A 19,593-nucleotide genomic window follows, 5' to 3' on the forward strand; every position below is an offset into this window, starting at 1 on the left:
CAATTTTCAGTCACTTACATCCAATTTGTGCGACTTTAACTTCTCCCGTCTCTCTGCAATTCAAAGCAGCACCAGAGGTCAAACAGCTGAAATATTTCCTAAGAGAGCTAGATTTATATATAATCTAAAACATAACTGTTTTAACCCTCTGGAGTCCACGAAAGCGCCAGAAAGCAGTGCGGTCAGCTTCCCTCTATAAAGTTCTGGCTTTTCGAGAAGTTTCCATGATCCTTCAGCAAAGATAAAAACCACCTTGACCAAGTGTAACATGATTTTATAATCTTAAATTAAGTTTTTGCAGAGATTATTTCAAATTCTGCAGTGTGCATTCAGCATTTCAATGGTTTTTTTAATGCAGTCTTTTGTGTCTAATGTTTTTTTGTGTGTTTTTTTTGCAATTTTGTGTGTTTTGTTGTGCATTTTTGTGTGGTTTTTGTCATTTTTTATGTTTTTTTTGCAATTTATGTTTTCTTGTGCATTTTTGTGTGTTTTTGTCATTTTTTATGTGTTTTTTTGTCATTTTATTGTGTTTTTTTATGTTTTTTGGTGTGTTTTTTGTATTTTTTGTGTGTGTTTTTGTGTTCAAAAAATAGTAATCAGGTCATATAGGCGAGGTTGTGCTGAAAACAATAATACCAGCATGGCAGGGTGAACATTTCTTAAGTCGTTTATATAGGCAGAATGAAAAAAAGGAGTCAAAAACCAACAGAATAGCCCCAAACTCCAAAGGGTTAAATGTAAATCAGCTGGATCCATTCCTCCTTGGTTTCCTATAAATGCATTTGACTCATGATATTGTGTGACTGACACCGGATGTGGCTCCAGCTGCTCTGTTTTTGTTTTTTTCTCATAATGCACTGGCTGACTGACAGATTGGATTACTGTACCTTGAGCTTGGGGAGGCGTTTAATGGTCTTGAGTGGCCGCAGGACTCTGAGGACCCTCAGGGACTTGATGGTGTTGATGTCCTTGCCTTTGGTCCCTCTGTGCAGATTGAGAGGACAGTTAGTGTGGTGATGTGGCGTTGTGACACCATGTAAACCTTCCATCCAGTCGTCCAGGAACACGAGCAGCTAGCAGCTAGCAGCTAGCAGGTAAACTGTTACTGTCAATGGTTCTTTATGTTCTGTTAGTAGAGAACATGCAGGTGAGTTCATGTTGTTCTACAGAAGCATGGGGCAGTAAAGGAACGTTCATTTATTCAGAGGAACCACAGTACTTTTACTCTGATAATATAAATAAGGACAGGTTTTCTTCCCTTCCTTCCTTTTATTTATCTGTTTTTTTAGCTATTCTTACATTCCTTTTTATTTTTATGTCCCTCTATCTTCTCTTCCATCTATTCATTCCCTTAAGCTTTTCAGTCCTTCCCTTTTCCTTCCTTACTTCTTCTATTGTTTGATCTCTTTCTTTCCTTCCTTCCTCCCTTCTTCCACTCTTTGATCCCTCTTTCTTTCCTTCTTGTTCCATTTCAACCCTTCTTTTCTTCCTTCCTTCCTTCTTTCTTTCCATCATTTCCATCCCTTTCATTCCATCCTTTTTCCATGTGATCCCTCTTTCCATCCATCCATCCTTCCTTCCTTCCTTCCTTCCTTCCTTCCTTCCTTCCTTCCTTCCTTCCTTCCATTATTTCCATCATTCTGCCATTCCTCCATTTCATCTCTCTCCTCCTTTCTTACCTTTTTCCATCATGTCATCCCTCCTGTCTTTCCCTCCTTCATCCATCCATCCATCCATTTATCCATCCATTTATTCATCCATTTATCCAATTATTCATCCACCCATCCATTTATCCATCCATCCATCCATCCATCCATCCATTTATCCATCCATTTATTCATCCATTTATCCAATTATTCATCCATCCATTTATCCATCCATCCATCCATCCAATTATTCATAAATCCATCCATCCATTCTCCCTTTCTCCCCTCCTTCCTCCATTATTTCCATCTTTCTGCCATGCTTCCATTTCATCTCTCTTTCCATTCGTCTTTTCCATCCATCTCTCTCCTCCCCTCTCACCTTTTTCCATCGTGTCATCCGTCCTGTCTTTCCCTCCTTCATCCATCCATCCATCCATCCATCCTTTCTCCCTTCCCTCCATCCATCCATCCTTCCATCATTTCCATCCCTTTCCTTCTATCCTTCTTGTATTTAATCTAATTTTCCTCCCTTGTTTTCTACCTTTCTTTCATTCCAACCTTCTAAACTCATCTCTTCTTCAACCATTAGATCATTTAACTATAAACACTTGTTTATTACTAATTATTAATACAGGATGTTAACCTGAGATACATTTTCCACTGTGGTTTTGCTTCTTTTTGTTTTTTAACCTACTGAAGACCTTTTTTCTACAAGTCAGCCCCCACAACAGGCCTCCATGCTGCTTCTGGAGAATAACATGCAGACATTTCAAACTAAAAGCACAAAGAATCAGGCCCGTCGAGGGCGCAGCTTCTTTGCAGGAACCACTGCTGTCAGTCATTGCAGACGCTGCAGGTTTTGTTAACTGGTCACAGAGTGGGAGGAGGGTGTGGGGGTTTATAAACTAGCTGTTATGCTAATGACATACAGCTGAGCCATCATTCACTCACACACTGACATTGGCCAAGGACAGTCGGAGACGCTCTCCTAATTAATCCGTCACACGGACACACAATGTGGCTGTCACTCTCCATTAAAAGGCTTTCTCATTTGGTTCTTCTTGACTTCTAAAACATCTGAGAAGTACAAAATAAGAGTGTTTATGGTAACACTTAACAATAACCACCATTTATAAATGGTAAACAGATAGTTTATTAATGTTTAATCATCATTTATAAACCATATATAGGCCATTTAGAACGGTAAATACATAATTTATTAATGTTTAACTAACTAAATCATTTATAAATGGCTAATAGATGGTGTATTAATGTAAGTTTGTAGTTACTTTACCATTAACAATTACATTTAAATTAATAGTTTAATTTAGATTAGATTAGATTAGATTCAACTTTATTGTCTTTGCACATGTCACAAGTACAAAACAACGAAATGCAGATAGCATCTAACCAGAAGTGCATTAAGCAGTAATTGTGAATCATATTGCAATATATACAGGAATGAATTGTATAAAAATGCAGTATATATAGGTATAGATTATACAATAAATAAAATAAATAATAAATGCAGATCTAACTGTACATTTAATAGTTTTAATTGCACTTATTATAAAATTCTTAACACCATATTACGTATGTTAATGCTTTTGAAATGATTCATATACATTTAAGAAATTGGTTGAAAACATTTAAAGATTAAATATGTGTAGCACTTTGTAAAACAGTTAATAATTGGTTTATAAACCATTTAAAAACATAATTTAGTTGGTTATTGTAAAGTGTTAGCGTGTGTATTTATCTGTGTGTGTGTGTGTGTGTGTGTGCAGAGCAATAATTTCATGTGTGAAGGATGTGGAGAAGGACAAAGCCCTGTTCGTGGCCCCTGGGGGCCCCGGCTGTTTCTTACAGCAGCATGAGGAGTTAGAGACCGACCACTCTGTTCATCCTCAGGGGACAAAAACAACTCCTCCTGTAAAAACACTGCTCTTCATCCAAACTGGAGAAATTAAAAATACACCCACAGGCTTTAAAAAAAAAAAAAAGGATTGTAAGAACTGCATTTAGTTGTGTTTTACAGGTCTCTAGGGGTCATGTAAGGAAGGAAAAAGCTAACCCTAAGCTAACGTTAGCATGCATGGGGGAACATAGGACCCTTTTCCCCTGTTTTTCCCAAAAAGGGTCCTATGAAAAGAAAACGGTTGAAGTCACGAGAAAAAAAGGCAAAATAACGAGAAAATCATCAAAATAATGAGAAAAAGTCGAAGTCACGAGAAGTGATTCGAAATGAGAAAAAAAAAGTCGGAATCACGAAAAAAGTCAAAATACTGAGAAAATAGTCAAAATAATGAAAAAAAGTTGAAGTCACGAGAAAAAGTCAAAATAACGACAAAATAGTCAAAATAATGAAAAAAGTCGAAGTCACTAAAAATGATTCGATATGTGAAAAAAAGTCGAAATTACAAAAAAGTCAAATTGACGAGAAAATCATCAAAATAATGAGAAAAAGTTGAAGTCACGAGAAGAAAGTCAAAATGACAAAAAAAGTTGAAATCACGAAAAAAAGTCGAAATAACGAGAAAATAGTCAAAATGACAAAAAAAAAATTGAAATCATGAAATAACGAGAAAATCGTCAAAATAATGAGAAATTATTCAAAATGAGAAAAAAAAGTCGAAATCACGAAAAAAGTAAAAAATAACGAGAAAATAGTCAAAATAATGAGTAAAAGTTGAAGTCACAACAATGGGGCACATAGGACCCTTTTCCATCGATCTATCTATCTATAGACATTTTATTACATTAAACCACATATTTAGTGGTTAAAACTGCTGCTTACATAATTGCATCAATAATAATATTCTTATAATATATTTTAAATATATAAAACAATCTGAGTGGGACCATAATGATCTGCATAACGAGTGCTTTTACTTTTGATACTTTAAGTACATTGTGATGCTGATACTTTTGCACTTTTACTTTAGTGGAGTCATTTCACAAGTTCACAAGAACCATTGTTTAAAAAATGACTAATAACACTGAGACTTTAAATCTCCTGCTGGTTTTACTGTAAACAAGAATAAAAAGGCGTATAAACTTCCTGTTGGTGCTAAAAGCCACTTAGTTAAATCTTCTAAACACAACAAACAGAGAATCAAGTTTCTAATGACCACTGAACATTAGGTTACAGAACTGATTCCTCCAGAAAATACAGTAGAAATATAAACTCCACCCAGCTGAGCTCTTCTGTTTTCTATTTAACTGCTCATTTCCTTATAAACTCAAATAAATCAGTCATGTAATGGAGGATAATTTCCCAACGATTGGGACCAAATTGTCCTTGAAAGTTCCATGAAAATAGGGTGTCGGCTGCTTTCTGGGAAATAATGAAGAAACTAAAGTACCTGTCACACACACACACACACACACACACACACACACACACACACACCTGGACTCTATTTTAACCCTTTGATGCACAACATGGTCTAAAGTGACCCGACTTTTTAGTTTTTATATTCTATATCTTTGCAATAAATTAATTTCATCATTCAGTATTGCAGGTTTTCCTCTATCAACTTGTTTTTGATCATCATACATCCTCATTTTTTCTTTTCATTTTTTACTTTTTGAATAAAAAACTATCCTATTTTGTTAAATTGGTGTTTTTTTCCAATGGAAATTATTATTTTGTGGCTCTAATAAGTCTCAGATGTTAAAATATGTGATTTTTTAAATGTAATCTGGTGATTCTAACAACTCTTTTAAAGTTAAACCTTCAAAATAAGACAAACATAGTTACACATATACTCAAATAATAATAATAATAATAAAATGTGGAAAAAGTGACGTGCTGTGAATACCTTCCAGATACACTGTATGTGTGACAAAATGATACATAAACATGTTAAATATGTTAAATATATGAGTGTTTGACCCCTCTTACAGCTAAAGTAATGATTTGAAACAAAGTATAATAATAATAATAATAATAATAATAATAATAATAATAATAATAATAATATTAATAATACATTTTATTTGTAAAGCACAAGGTCATTTCTGACCCATGTGTGTAAACTTGATTTAATAACACAAAAAAGTATTTTTCTTCATAAAGTATAAAAGGAAAAATGGATATAATGATCAGTTTTAATAAAAAAAAGATATTCAAACACACAGCAGCATTAAATAACATGGATGAGGGTCATTTTTGACCCATTTTTGTGCATCAAATGGTTAAAAAAACACCAGTGTGTCCGTATATTTGGGGACTGGGGGACTGTAGAACCAACTGTGGTGTTCTGGGGGAGAGAAGCATGGTTCCATATGTTTCAGGTCTTTTTATTTTCTCAACGGAGAACTCTAAATCTAACAGAAGTCATGCAGCGTTCATGCTCGGAGGACTTGGTACCCTGCATGCAATCTGCAAACTCAATGCCAGTCCTCGCTATTCAAGGAGCTCCACACATTGAGACGGCAAGAATAATAATAATAATAATATATTCTCCCGATAGCTTTCAGAAGATCTAATGTGTGTGTGTGTGTGTGGAAACAAGGTCTCAATAATACACAGCAGACGAGCTCTGATTGCTCCAAATGTCCAAATGAAATCACATTTCCTGAACCTTTGTTGTTTTTAAACTATGATTAAACTAAATACATTTACTCCATCTGCTTAAACTTCCTCTGCCCTATTTGGAGTAGGATTCTATTATCACAAAAAGATATATTTAATGTTTTATGTTTTATTGTTTTGTTGCAAAATCTGTGTCAAATCTGTAAAAGTAAGTTGTTATTTTTACAAGTTAAATTATAACTATTTGAAGAGCCCATTTATTTCTGATTAAAACAATATTTAGAGAAAAACGTTTTTTTTCAGATTGTAAAAATATGTGTAGCAAAAACATTTAAATATATATATATATATATATATATATCTTAAGTGGATCTGGTGCATACTTATCAGCACATTTGCATTTTTCTCTATTTTCCTTTCTTTCTGTGCGGCATTTTTCTTCCAGCAGTTTTCGAAAAAATGATGCAACTTTTGCAAGAGAATTTTAAAAATTGTCAAAAACCAAAACGATGAGAACTTATTTTTAAATATTTATATATATATACATCTTAAGTGGATTTGGTGCATACTTAGCAGTACATTTGCATTTTTCTCTATTTTCCTTTATTTCTGTACAACATTTTTCTTCCAGCAGTTTTTGAAAAAATTATGCAACTTTTTAAGATAATTTAAAAAAATTGTCAAAAAGCAAAACAATGAGAACTTATATTTATATTTATATATATATCTTAAGTGGATTTGGTGCATACTTAGCAGTACATTTGCATTTTTCTCTATTTTCCTTTCTTTCTGTACAGCGTTTTTCTTCCAGCAGTTTTCGAAAAAATGATGCAACTTTTGCAAGAGAATTTTAAAAAATTGTCAAAAACCAAAACGATGACAACTTATTTTTAAATATTTATATATATATACATCTTAAGTGGATTTGGTGCATACCTAGCAGCACATTTGCATTTTTTCCTTTATTTTTCTTTCTGTACAACATTTCTCTTCCAGCAGTTTTTGAAAAAATGATGCAACTTTTGCAAGAGAATTTTAAAAAATTGTCAAAAACCAAAAGAACAACGACTTTTATGGGGAGAAAACATATATATCTAGTATTATTTTTTCCTTGCAGTAGCAGGTTGTAACGTTGCCTTTCAGTGAAGGTGATTCCAGGTGAGAAGTGATAATCCTCTATTGATTTCCCTCTAAACCTAAAGGAGAGATGGAGGTGAAGGGCTGTAATCTCTCAGTGATCGGACCAATTAAACCCACTTTAGAGGAGATTAAAGGAGATTTACATGAAGGATAAAGTCCAGATAAAGACCTTTTAGCTTCATTACAACAGGTTCAGCTGTGTGTTTGTTCTTCTGAAAGCTATGACGGAGACTTCCCAATATTGTTTTTCTGTCTGGACGTCCCAATATTGGCTCAGGAGGTTAGTTTTCTATCAGGAGGAGGAGGATCATGTTCATATCCCAACCAGCAGCTTGGGATGAGGCAACAGAGTTTTAGAGGAAGAGATCTGTGTTTCACATGAGGGGAAAAGGGGTCAAGGAGGGGGTTTAATAATAATAATAATAATAATAATAATAATAATAATAATAAAAGGCAGACCGGGACAGTTCCCACCTTGCCACGCTTTGTTGCGATCTGATGAGAAAAAGCAACGACACGAACACAGATAATACACAAATATCCCCCACCAAAATAAGAGCAGACGAGCAGAGAAAAGACACACGGAGCAAAATAAACATTTGAAGCCGATATCACACACAGCGACATTATCATCGGGCCTTTTAAACTCTTACACGCTGCAAAGAAACACACAGATAAGAGAGAAATAAATAGAAGCACTTAAAGTAATTAGCCTGTGGAAGAGCAGAGCAGCAGACACGTCGGATAAAATATTACAGTGATTATGAGGATAAATCACATTTATAGCAACAGGATGATGATGACGCAATGGACAGTTTGTTACATTCACACTGCAGCTGAGACCATAAAACAAGGTTTAACCCTTTATCAGGCAAAGAACTATATATACGAAATATATGGATTTATTCCAGCTAATCAGGTTACGTCACAGATGGTGACACTATGACATTTGAAAATATTTTGAGAAAAAAAGTTGCAAATTTACTAGATTTAAATGGCAAATCTACAAGAAAAAAAGTTGCAGATTTATGAGAAAAAGTGGAGGAAAAACAACTTTTTTCTTGCAGATTCACCACTTTAAATCTAATAAATCTGCAAATTTTTTCTCATAGATTCACCACTTTAAATCTCATAAATCTGCGCATTTTTTTCGCAGATTCACCACTTTAAATCTCATAAATCTGCAATTTTTTTCTCCTAGATTTGCCTCTTTAATCTCGTAAACTTTTTTCTCTAAATATTACCCCCCTCCCCCGGGTCCCTATATATTCTGGCTGTATGTAATATCCTCCAATATTCTCCAGGGTTGAAATTTAGTGTCCTATTGAGGGTTAAAACCCTCATATGGGACCAGATCTGTATTTTAAAAATATTGCGGAGAGATGAAAAAGTAGACAAAGATAGTAAAGGTCAATAGATTCAATAAAGGTAAAGTCTGATCATGTAGTTAACACATCCAAAAATCCAAAGAATACATACTAAATCAGCCTCTAAACTGTTTGATGTCTAGAACAGAAGGTTCCATGCAGCTCCTCTTTGTTTCTAGTTTCCTCCTAAACCTGTCTGATCCTTTCACTGATCACATTTCTTGCCTCTAACTTGGCTTAGATATTATTATTATAGTCAACTGAAGAATACATCAATATAAGAACCAAGTTCTCAGGAAGAGGAATGATCCAGTCAGCCTGGCTGTGTGAATGTAGCCTGATTCACATTAACATGCCATCAATGTGAGTTAATGATTAAAGAACGAGATGCTGGACAGGAAGTGAATAATGTAGGATTGAGGGAATGAGGGGGGGGGGGGGGTAGTAGGTGAACCTGATGACCCCGTATCAGCACAGGATCAATGCATACTGGACCATACTGGTCCATGCTATGACACTTTTATTAAAGTATTTGGTTATAAATGAATAATGCATTAGACAGAAAGCTGCATCTTTATTATGCCGTCATTCTTTGTGTCTAAAAATGACAAAGACGTGTTTTATTTCTACCATTCACTCTGTTTAGTAGTTTTCACTTAGTACAGGGGTCTCAAACTGGCGGCCAGCGGGCCAATTGTGGCCCTCGTGACGATATTTTGTGGCCCCCACCTTGATATGAAAGTTTAATGTGAGTTTTATATGAATGGTACTTTACCGTGTTGTGTGTGGAAGGTCCCTTTAATTACTTTTAAAAATAATTTTGTGTCTATTTTAAATAATTTTGTATGTTTTTCTGGCATTTTGTGTCTTTTTAGATAATTTTGCATCTCTTAATTGTTTGTCTTTTTTGCTCATTTTGTGTCTTTTTTAAATACTTTTGTGTCTTTTTTAGTAATTTTATGTCTTTTTTCGTCATTTTGTGTTCTGTGTCTTTTTTGGTTATTTTGTTTCTTCTTTAAGTAATTTAGATATTTCTGTCATTTTGTGTCTTTTTTAGTCATTTTGTGTATTTTTTGGTCATTTTGTGTCTTTTTTATTGATTTTGTGTCTTTTTTGGTCATTTTGTGTCTTTTTTAAATACTTTTGTGTCTTTTTTTTAGTAATTTTGTGTATTTTTTGGTCATTTTGTGTCTTTTTTATTGATTTTGTGTCTTTTTAAATAAGTTTATGTCTTTTTGGTAATTTTGTGTCTTTTTTGGTAATTTTGTGTCTTTTTTAAATACATAAATAATTAAATAATAGTCTTTTTTTAGTAATTTTGTTAATTTTTTTAAATAATTTTGTGTGTTTTTTAGTCATTGTATGTATTTTTTGGTCATTTTGTGCCTTTTTTTAAATAATTTTCTGTCATTTTTGGTCATTTTGTGTCTTTTTTTAATAATTGTGTGTCTTTTTTGGCAATTGTGTGTCTTTTTTTGGTTATTTTGTTTCTTTTTTAAGTTATTTAGATTTTTTTGTCATTTTGTGTCTTTTTTAAAAATAATTTTGTGTCTTTTTTCGTAATTCTGTGTATTTTTTGGTCATTTTGTGTCTTTTTTTTTGTAATTTTGTGTCTTTTTTAAGTAATATAGTGTTTTTTCTGTCATTTTGTGTATTTTTTTGGTCATTTTGCCTCTAGCGGCCCACAGGTAATGTGAGTTTGAGACCCCTGGCTTAGTATTTTTATATCTATGTGTTTATTGGGGACAGCAGCACTCAGGCCCTTTGTGTTCAGGAATATCTGAAACATTTTTCTCTCTTGTGAAAGCTTTGAAACGCCTCAGTATGTTTCTGATTCATAGTGCTGCCACGCTGTGCATTAACTATATTGTTCCTACTAACACATATAAAATACATCCCATAAATGGAAAACAGGTAATTGCACTTATATAACCTGAAGGCAGATTTAACACAAACACAGTTACATAACAGAAACAGAGTAAATGCCAGAATCTTTGATCATCGTGACTGTGGCGGAGATGATAAGAATTGAGAAAATAACAAAATATGACATTTGTTGGAAACATTTAGCCGAGAGAGGGAGAGAGACGTCTATAAAGTCTGAAAATGAGACTGGCTGAGATGGACAGGAGGGAAAACAAGAGAGAAACAAACACATGGACAGATAAATATCCAGGCAGAGAGAGAGAGCAGGCAGCTTTACCCCATAAGGCTCCTGAACGCATCCACACCAGAAAACAAAGAAGAAAGGAGGAAAAAGTGAAAGACAGAGACAGAGTCAGGAACAGATAAAAAACAGAGAGACGCATCAATTTGAAGCAGAGAAAAGAATCTGAGCGACAGAAAGCAGAAACACAGGAGAATACACAGGAGACAAACTTTTAGGACAAAGTCGATACGTGAAATATTCTATAAAATATCTGTTGGTTGAAACAGAATATGAAATCAGTGTCTGACTCCAGAGAGACAGAATGCACATCAGGAAGCATCATTTACTCTCTTTATGGGTGATTCTCATGGACATGGCTGCAAAAAAATGACCAAAGAAGACACAAAATGACTAAAAATGACACAAAATGACAGAGAAAAACCCCAAATTACTTAAAAAAAGACACAAAATGACCAAAAAAAGACACAAAATGACGGAGAAAAACCCAAAATTACATAAAAAAAGACACAAAATGACCAAAAAAAGACACAAAATGACAGAGAAAAAAACAAAATTACTTAAAAAAAGACACAAAATGACCAAAAATTACAAAAAAGACACAAAATGACCAAAAAAAGACACAAAATGACCAAAAAAGACACAAAATGATTAAAAAAGACACAAAATGACTAAAAATGACCAAAAAAGACACAAAATGACCAAAAAAGACACAAAATGACTAAAAAAGACACAAAACGACAAAAAATGACAAAAAAAGACACAAAATGACCAAAAAAAGACACAAAATGACAGAGAAAAACCCAAAATTACTTAAAAAAGACACAAAATTATTTAAAAAAGACACAAAATTACCAAAAAATAAAAGACAAAATTATTACAAAAAGACACGAAATTATATAAAAAAAGACAAAATTCCCATCCTCATAGATGGGTGATTGTCATGATCATGGTGCAGCTCATAGCAAAAATCCAAGAGCATTGAATACATATTTTATTTGACCCTTTATAACATATACACTCTAAAGTCACTGTTTAATATGAATTTATAATTTAAATTACCAAAAAAGGACAAAAAATTACTAAAAAGAAAGCAGAATACACAGGCGACTAACTGCAGACAAACTTTTAGGAGAAAATCGATACGTGAAATATTCTATAAAATATCTGTTGGTTGAAACAGAATATGAAATCAGTGTCTGACTCCAGAGAGACAGAATAAGCATCATTTACTGCCTTTATACTGCAGATATGGATAACATTTGTTTCCTATTGTTTATAAACAATCATATAACAGGACACTTTGATAAAAGATCTGGTTAGTATAGAACAGTTCTCACAAAAAACCCAGAGATAAACTTGCTTTTAATTTAACCTGGTCTCACAGGAATCCGTGGAATAGCCACGGAATCACTCAAATTTCCGTGAAACTGACACTGATTTGGCTACAATGCAAGTTAATGACAGTCATATCCCGTGGCTATTCCAACATACAAAGTGATTATGTACATTCACTGAGTGAATATTTAGAAAATAAAACATATATTTCTTGCTAAAAATGTGATCAAAATCCATTTTTATGCAGAAACTAAGTCAAAATATTGATTTTTTCACTAAAAATGAGAGAACTGTCCGCCATGTTTTTTGTTCTGACCGCCGGGACCTTGAAAGTCACATGACTTGGAACAAACCAATAGGAACAAATATCCATGGAATAGCCAACATGCTTATTTCTAGATTTAATAATCTTAATTTAATAAATCTTGTCAAGGTAAATTATCTGTCCATGCAGCAAGATCATTTCCCTCAGATTTACTGTTTGATCTGGTTTTTAAACACCTTTTTTGCAGTGAACAAACACAGCAAAAATATTTGAAAATTTAACATGTCAATCATTGAGTTTGATTTAAAACGACAAAAAAAACACAACAGTAAAAATATAATTTGTTAAACTACTTCCAGCACACGTATTTTGAGCTGTTGCAATCAGTTTGCAGCTCAGAGACTTGTGTCCCCTCCTGAACCATAAACTGGCCCATTTGTTGACTGTGGAGACTTTATGTAACAATAAAAGATGAGTTTGACATCGTTGTGTTGGCAAAATAACCTCCGGCAGTAGAGCAGCATCTGATGAGCACGTTGGAGTTGTTAGTTAGAGTTAAACACAGCGAACAGCAGCTAGCTGCAGGCTGTTAGCACGCTAGCCGGCTCCAGGGAAGGATACTGCACGTCAGCTAAAAATACTGGGACACAAGCCGACACAAACCTGAAATACATTAAACCAGAGCAGAGCCCTGCTGGGAGCAGAGAGTTAAACTGCAGAATAAAGAGGAAAAGTTGACTTACGAGCAGGCGAAGGCCACCAGAGCGCCGCTGACCACGATGAAGTCCAGAATGTTCCAAAGGTCCCGGAAGTACGAACCAGGATGGAGCAGCAGACCCAGATCTATCATCTACAGGGACAGAACACAGAACAGGATCAGTTAGAAAAACATGGACAACCTGAGACGGGTAGACTGCTTTTGGTTTGAAAGGAATAGAATAGAATAGAATAGAATAGAAAATTACTTAAAAAAAGGCACAAAACGACCAAAAAAGACACATAATTACCAAAAAAAGACACAAAATTATTTAAAAAAAGACACAAAATGACACAAAATGACACAAAATGACACAAAATGACACAAAATGACCAAAAAAAGACACAAAATGACTGAAAAAGACACACAATGACTAAAAATGACAAAAAAAAGACACAAAATTATTAAAAAATACACAGAATTACTAAAAAAAAAAAAAGACATAATTATTACAAAAAGACACAAAATTATATAAAAAATAACAAAATTCCCATCCTCATAGATGGGTGATTGTCATGATCATGGTACAGCTCATAGCAAAAATCCAAGAGCATTGAATACATAGAACATACATAGAATAGAATAGAATAGAATAGAATAGAATAGAATAGAATAGAATAGAATAGAATAGAATAGAATAGCCTTTATTATAATTGTATATAATACAACTAAATTAGAGTGCAAGTCCTTTTGGTGCATAAAACAATTTAGAACAACAATACAAAAACAGCTTAAGGACAATAAATGTATAAAAGGTATAAAAATCTCACAAAACAAGAATAAATAATTGAAATGGCATTTAGAAAAGACCACAACACAACAGAAGTGTTTCCAGAGGACACTTAAAAGTGACGCACACATCTGGACACACTTGAAATTATCACGTTATTTCAAGATAATGATAATTTTACGTAAAAAAGTATATCGTTAAATTATCATATTATTTCATGATAATGATATTTTCATGTTAATGTGATGTTAGCCCACTAGCGTTAGCCCGCTAGCCCTGCTAGCCCGTACCAATCACATTGCAGTTAAACAATCAATCAAATAAATTAATGATTCACGTTTTCGTTGGTCTCTCGTAACGGCACCATGTTGGTCTTGGTCTTGCTAGCCCGCTAACGCTAGCACGCTATCGATTGATGGCTAACGTTAGCACGCTATTATCAGCCGCTAATGTTAGCATGTTATGATCGTTATAACGTTATCACGTGAAATTATCATTATCTTGAAATAATGTGATAATATCACAAGTGTGTCCAGACCAAGGTTATAATAGTTTTGGATTTTTCATTAGTTTTAGTTTTAATTTAGTTATGAATTTTTGTTTTTAAATTCGGTCAATTTCAAATCATTTTCAGAGTGAGTTTGCTATTTTAGAATAGAATAGAATAGCCTTTATTTTCATTGTACATAATACAACTAAATTAAGAGTGCAACTCCTATTGCAAGGTTATAATAGTTTTGGATTTTTCATTAGTTTTAGTTTTAATTTCGTTGTCAATTTTTTTTTTCAAATTCAGTTAGTTTTAGTTAGTTTTTAGAGTGAGTTTGCTAGTTTTAATTAGTTTGTATTTTTTGGAAAATGCTTAGTTTTAGTTTAGTTTTTATTAGTGTTAGTTGTTTTGTAATGGGGGATTTGTTGGGTGCCAGATTAAAAAAGTCCTTTATTTATTTTGTGTGATCCATCTCAGCCCCAATAAGTTTCTTAAGTTTTTTTTCGTTATTTCGTTAGTTTTCATTAACTATAATAACCTTGATGTGTCCAGACGTGTGCATCACTTTTAAGTGTCCTCTGGAAACACTTCTGTTGTGTTGTGGTCTTTGCAGCGTTTTTTTTTAATGCTGTTGTTGTGTTGTCACTTTCATGAAAATGTTTTCTCAGTTTGTTTGTGTTTTGTGTATTTGCATGTGTTTGTTTAAGTTGCAGCACTGTGAGCCCTCATGACCACCGTACTAATTAGATTTAATTAGATTAATTAAAACACTGTTGGAACCTTGGTTATATGTCATTTCAAACAGCAACAAGATGTTTTTTGACCTGCAAACAACCAACAATCAGAGTGTTCCTCCACTTCAGCAGCCAACCTCCTCACCTTAATCACCATCTCAAAAGTGAAGACTCCCGTAAAGACGTAGTCCAGATACTTGAGGACCTGAAAGAAAGAAGAACAGAGTGTGAGAAAAGACCCGGTGAGAGGACTCGTCACATCAGGTGACAGGTGCTGGACCTGCGATGCACAACATGTTCCTGAAGCCTGTCAGGTCTCAGGCTCTGTCAGCTCACACACACACACACACACACACACACACACACACACTCCTGTACTTCTATCTTTGTGAGGACCCTCATTGGAACAGTGGGAACAGGATTTTTCATTAGTTTTAGTTTTAATTTTGTTGTGAATTTTTGTTTTCAAATTCAGTTAGTTTTATAATGACTTTTTAGAGTGAGTTTGCTAAAAAAAAGTGCTTTAGTTTTAGTTTAGTTTTTATTAGTTTTAGTTTTTTGTAATGGGGTTTTTGTTGGCTGGGAGATTAAAAGAGGTCACAGTAAATTTTGTAAAAAGTAAAAAAGACGAAAACGAAGGACATTTTCACTATAATTTTAGTTAGTTTTGTGACCACACAATACAGTTTCAGTTAATTATCATTTTTTTGTAACCTTTAACCCTTAAAACAAAGTCTGGAATCTCAAAAAGCCTTTAAAGAAGTGAGGACCGGACGAAATGTCCTCACTTTGCAAAAATGTCCTCACTCTGTAGGTTAAAAACGTGTTCCGGTCCACACTATGTGGGGAGTACAAGAACACACACACACACACACATAACCTCAGATTCCCTCTGTGTTTCTGACTGGAATAACAATTAGTTGTGCTTGTCTGTCAAAACTCCAGTCTGTGTGCATGTTTTACCTCAACATGGACTAATATGTCATGCAGAAAATAAAAAGAGAGGAGAAACATTTGCAACATTGCAAAAAACATGAAGCTTACCAAGTATTTTCTTCTTCTATCTAGGAATAGTATCTTAATTATCTTGTTTTGAGTATAATTTACCTACTGACCATAGCTTTATGTGCTTATTTTAACAACAAATGTCATTTTTGTTATTTCTGTCTTGTGTGAAGACTTATTTTAAGGATTGTGTGTGTGTCCAGATGTTTACTGTGCGTGTCCAGATGTTTCCTGTGTGTGTCCAGATGTTTCCTGTGTGTGTCCAGATGTTTACTGTGTGTCCAGATGTTTCCTGTGTGTGTCCAGATGTTTACTATGTGTGTCCAGATGTTTACTGTGTGTCCAGATGTTTACTGTGTGTGTCCAGATGTTTACAGAGTGTGTCCAGATGTTTACTGTGTGTCCAGATATTTACTGTGTGTGTCCAGATGTTTACTGTGTGTGTCCAGATGTTTACTGTGCATGTCCAGATGTTTTCTGTGTGTCCAGATGTTTACAGTGTGTCCAGATGTTTATTGTGTGTGTCCAGCTGTTTACAGTGTGTCCAGATGTTTACTGTGTGTGTCCAGATGTTTACTATGTGTGTCCAGATGTTTACTGTGTGTGTCCAGATGTTTACTGTGTGTCCAGATATTTACTGTGTGTCCAGATGTTTACTGAGTGTGTCCAGATGTTTACTGTGCATGTCCAGATGTTTTCTGTGTGTCCAGATGTTTACAGTGTGTCCAGATGTTTATTGTGTGTGTCCAGCTGTTTACAGTGTGTCCAGATGTTTACTGTGTGTGTCCAGATGTTTACTATGTGTGTCCAGATGTTTACTGTGTGTGTCCAGATGTTTACTGTGTGTCCAGATATTTACTGTGTGTCCAGATGTTTACTGAGTGTGTCCAGATATTTACTGTGTGTGTCCAGATGTTTCCTGTGTGTGTCCAGATGTTTACTGTGTGTGTCCAGATATTTACTGTGTGTCCAGATGTTTACTGTGTGTGTCCAGATGTTTCCTGTGTGTGTCCAGATGTTTCCTGTGTGTCCAGATGTTTCCTGTGTGTGTCCATATGTTTACTGTCTGTGTCCAGATGTTTACTGTGTGTGTCCAGATGTTTACTATGTGTGTCCAGATGTTTACTGTGTGTCCAGATGTTTAATGTGTGTGTCCAGATGTTTACTATGTGTGTCCAGATGTTTACTGTGTGTCCAGATGTTTAATGTGTGTGTCCAGATGTTTTTACTGTGTGTCCAGATGTTTACTGTGTGTCCAGATGTTTTTACTGTGTGTGTCCAGATGTTTTTACTGTGTGTCCAGATGCTTACTGTGTGTGTCACGATGTTTCCTGTGTGTGTCCAGATGTTTACTGTGAGTGTCCAGATGTTTCCTGTGTGTGTCCAGATGTTTACTGTGTGTGTCCAGATGTTTACTGTGTGTCCAGATATTTACTGTGTGTCCAGATGTTTACTGTGTGTGTCCAGATGTTTCCTGTGTGTGTCCAGATGTTTACTGTGTGTGTCCAGATATTTACTGTGTGTCCAGATGTTTACTGTGTTTGTCCAGATGTTTACTGAGTGTGTCCAGATGTTTAATGTGTGTGTGACTACCAGTGTTTTTACTGTGTGTGTCCAGATGTTTCCTGTGTGTGTCCAGATGTTTCCTGTGTGTCCAGATGTTTCCTGTGTGTGTCCATATGTTTACTGTATGTGTCCAGATGTTTCCTGTCTGTGTCCAGATGTTTACTGTGTGTGTCCAGATGTTTACTATGTGTGTCCAGATGTTTACTGTGTGTCCAGATGTTTAATGTGTGTGTCCAGATGTTTTTACTGTGTGTCCAGATGTTAACTGTGTGTCCAGATGTTTTTACTGTGTGTGTCCAGATGTTTTTACTGTGTGTCCAGATGCTTACTGTGTGTGTCACGATGTTTCCTGTGTGTGTCCAGATGTTTACTGTGTGTGTGTCCAGATGTTTCCTGTGTGTGTGTCCAGATGTTTCCTGTGAGTGTCCAGATGTTTCCTGTGTGTGTCCAGATGTTTACTGTGTGTATCCAGATGTTTTTACTGTGTGTCCAGATGTTTACTGTGTGTGTCCAGATGTTTCCTGTGTGTGTGTCCAGATGTTTCCTGTGTGTATCCAGATGTTTAATGTGTGTGTCCATATGTTTACTGTGTGTGTGTGTGTGTGTGTGTGTGTGTCTGTGTCCATATGTTTACTGTGTGTGTCCAGATGTTTTTACTGTGTGTGTCCAGATGTTTAATGTGTGTGTCCAGATGTTTACTGTGTGTGTCCAGATGTTTACTGTGTGTGTCCAGATGTTTACTGTGTGTGTCCAGATGTTTTTACTGTGTGTGTCCAGATGTTTACTGCATGTGTCCATATGTTTCCTGTGTGTGTCTAGATGTTTACTGTGTGTGTCCAGATGTTTACTGTGTGTGTCCAGATGTTTACTGTGTGTGTCCAGATGTTTTTACTGTGTGTGTCCAGATGTTTACTGCGTGTGTCCATATGTTTCCTGTGTGTGTCTAGATGTTTACTGTGTGTGTCCAGATGTTTTTACTGTGTGTGTCCAGATGTTTTTACTGTGTGTGTCCAGATGTTTACTGCGTGTGTCCATATGTTTCCTGTGTGTGTCCAGATGTTTACTGTGTGTGTCCAGATGTTTACTGTGAGTGTCCAGATGTTTCTTGTGTGTGTCCAGATGTTTTTACTGTGTGTGTCCAGATGTTTCCTGTGTGTGTCTCGATGTTTTTCCTGTGTGTGTCCAGATGTTTCCTGTGTGTGTCCAGATGTTTTTACTGTGTGTCCAGATGTTTACTGTGTGTGTCCAGATGTTTACTATGTGTGTCCAGATGTTTACTGTGTGTGTCCAGATGTTTAATGTGTGTGTCCAGATGTTAACTGTGTGTCCAGATATTTACTGTGTGTGCCCAGATGTTTCATGTGTGTGTCCAGATGTTTTTACTGTGTGTGTCCAGATGTTTCCTGTGTGTGTCCAGATGTTTACTGTGTGTGTCCAGATGTTTTTAATGTGTGTGTCCAGATATTTCCTGTGTGTGTCCAGATGTTTAATGTGTGTCCAGATGTTTATGATGACTCACGTTGTTGCGTGGAGCGTTGGACTGTACTGGGTCTTCAGCTGCCAGAGCGATGCTGCTCATGGTGATCACCATCAGGATGCACATCTCAAAGTAGCGAAGGTTCACCACGTAGTGACACAGCCTCCTCACCCTGCACACACACACACACACACACACACACACACACACATACACACACACACACACACGCAAAATATGTAAAAACTGCCTGTAAAACCTCTGATTGGTGATTTTAAAATAACCTCCTAAAACCTGAAGTTTTTCTGTAAATTCAACAGAAGTGTCAACTCTTCTACTAAATAATAGATTTTTCAGCCTCTGTAGCAGAT

The 19,593-nt window shown here is 35.2% G+C and overlaps 1 protein-coding gene across 1 annotated transcript in view; it reads right to left on the reverse strand.

The window, feature by feature from the left end:
* Positions 1-19,593, reverse strand: part of cacna1bb (calcium channel, voltage-dependent, N type, alpha 1B subunit, b) — a 336,559-nt gene that overhangs the window by 103,245 nt on the left and 213,721 nt on the right. The window contains exons 25-28 of the mRNA XM_059357455.1: positions 19,265-19,394; positions 15,320-15,379; positions 13,207-13,313; positions 888-984 (exon numbers count right to left, since the gene is read on the reverse strand). Coding sequence (XP_059213438.1) covers positions 888-984; positions 13,207-13,313; positions 15,320-15,379; positions 19,265-19,394 — 394 coding nt within the window. The remainder of the gene's footprint in view (positions 1-887; positions 985-13,206; positions 13,314-15,319; positions 15,380-19,264; positions 19,395-19,593) is intronic.

The sequence above is a fragment of the Centropristis striata genome, chromosome 19, assembly GCF_030273125.1.
Source record: "Centropristis striata isolate RG_2023a ecotype Rhode Island chromosome 19, C.striata_1.0, whole genome shotgun sequence".
In the NCBI taxonomy this organism is placed as follows: domain Eukaryota; kingdom Metazoa; phylum Chordata; class Actinopteri; order Perciformes; family Serranidae; genus Centropristis; species Centropristis striata.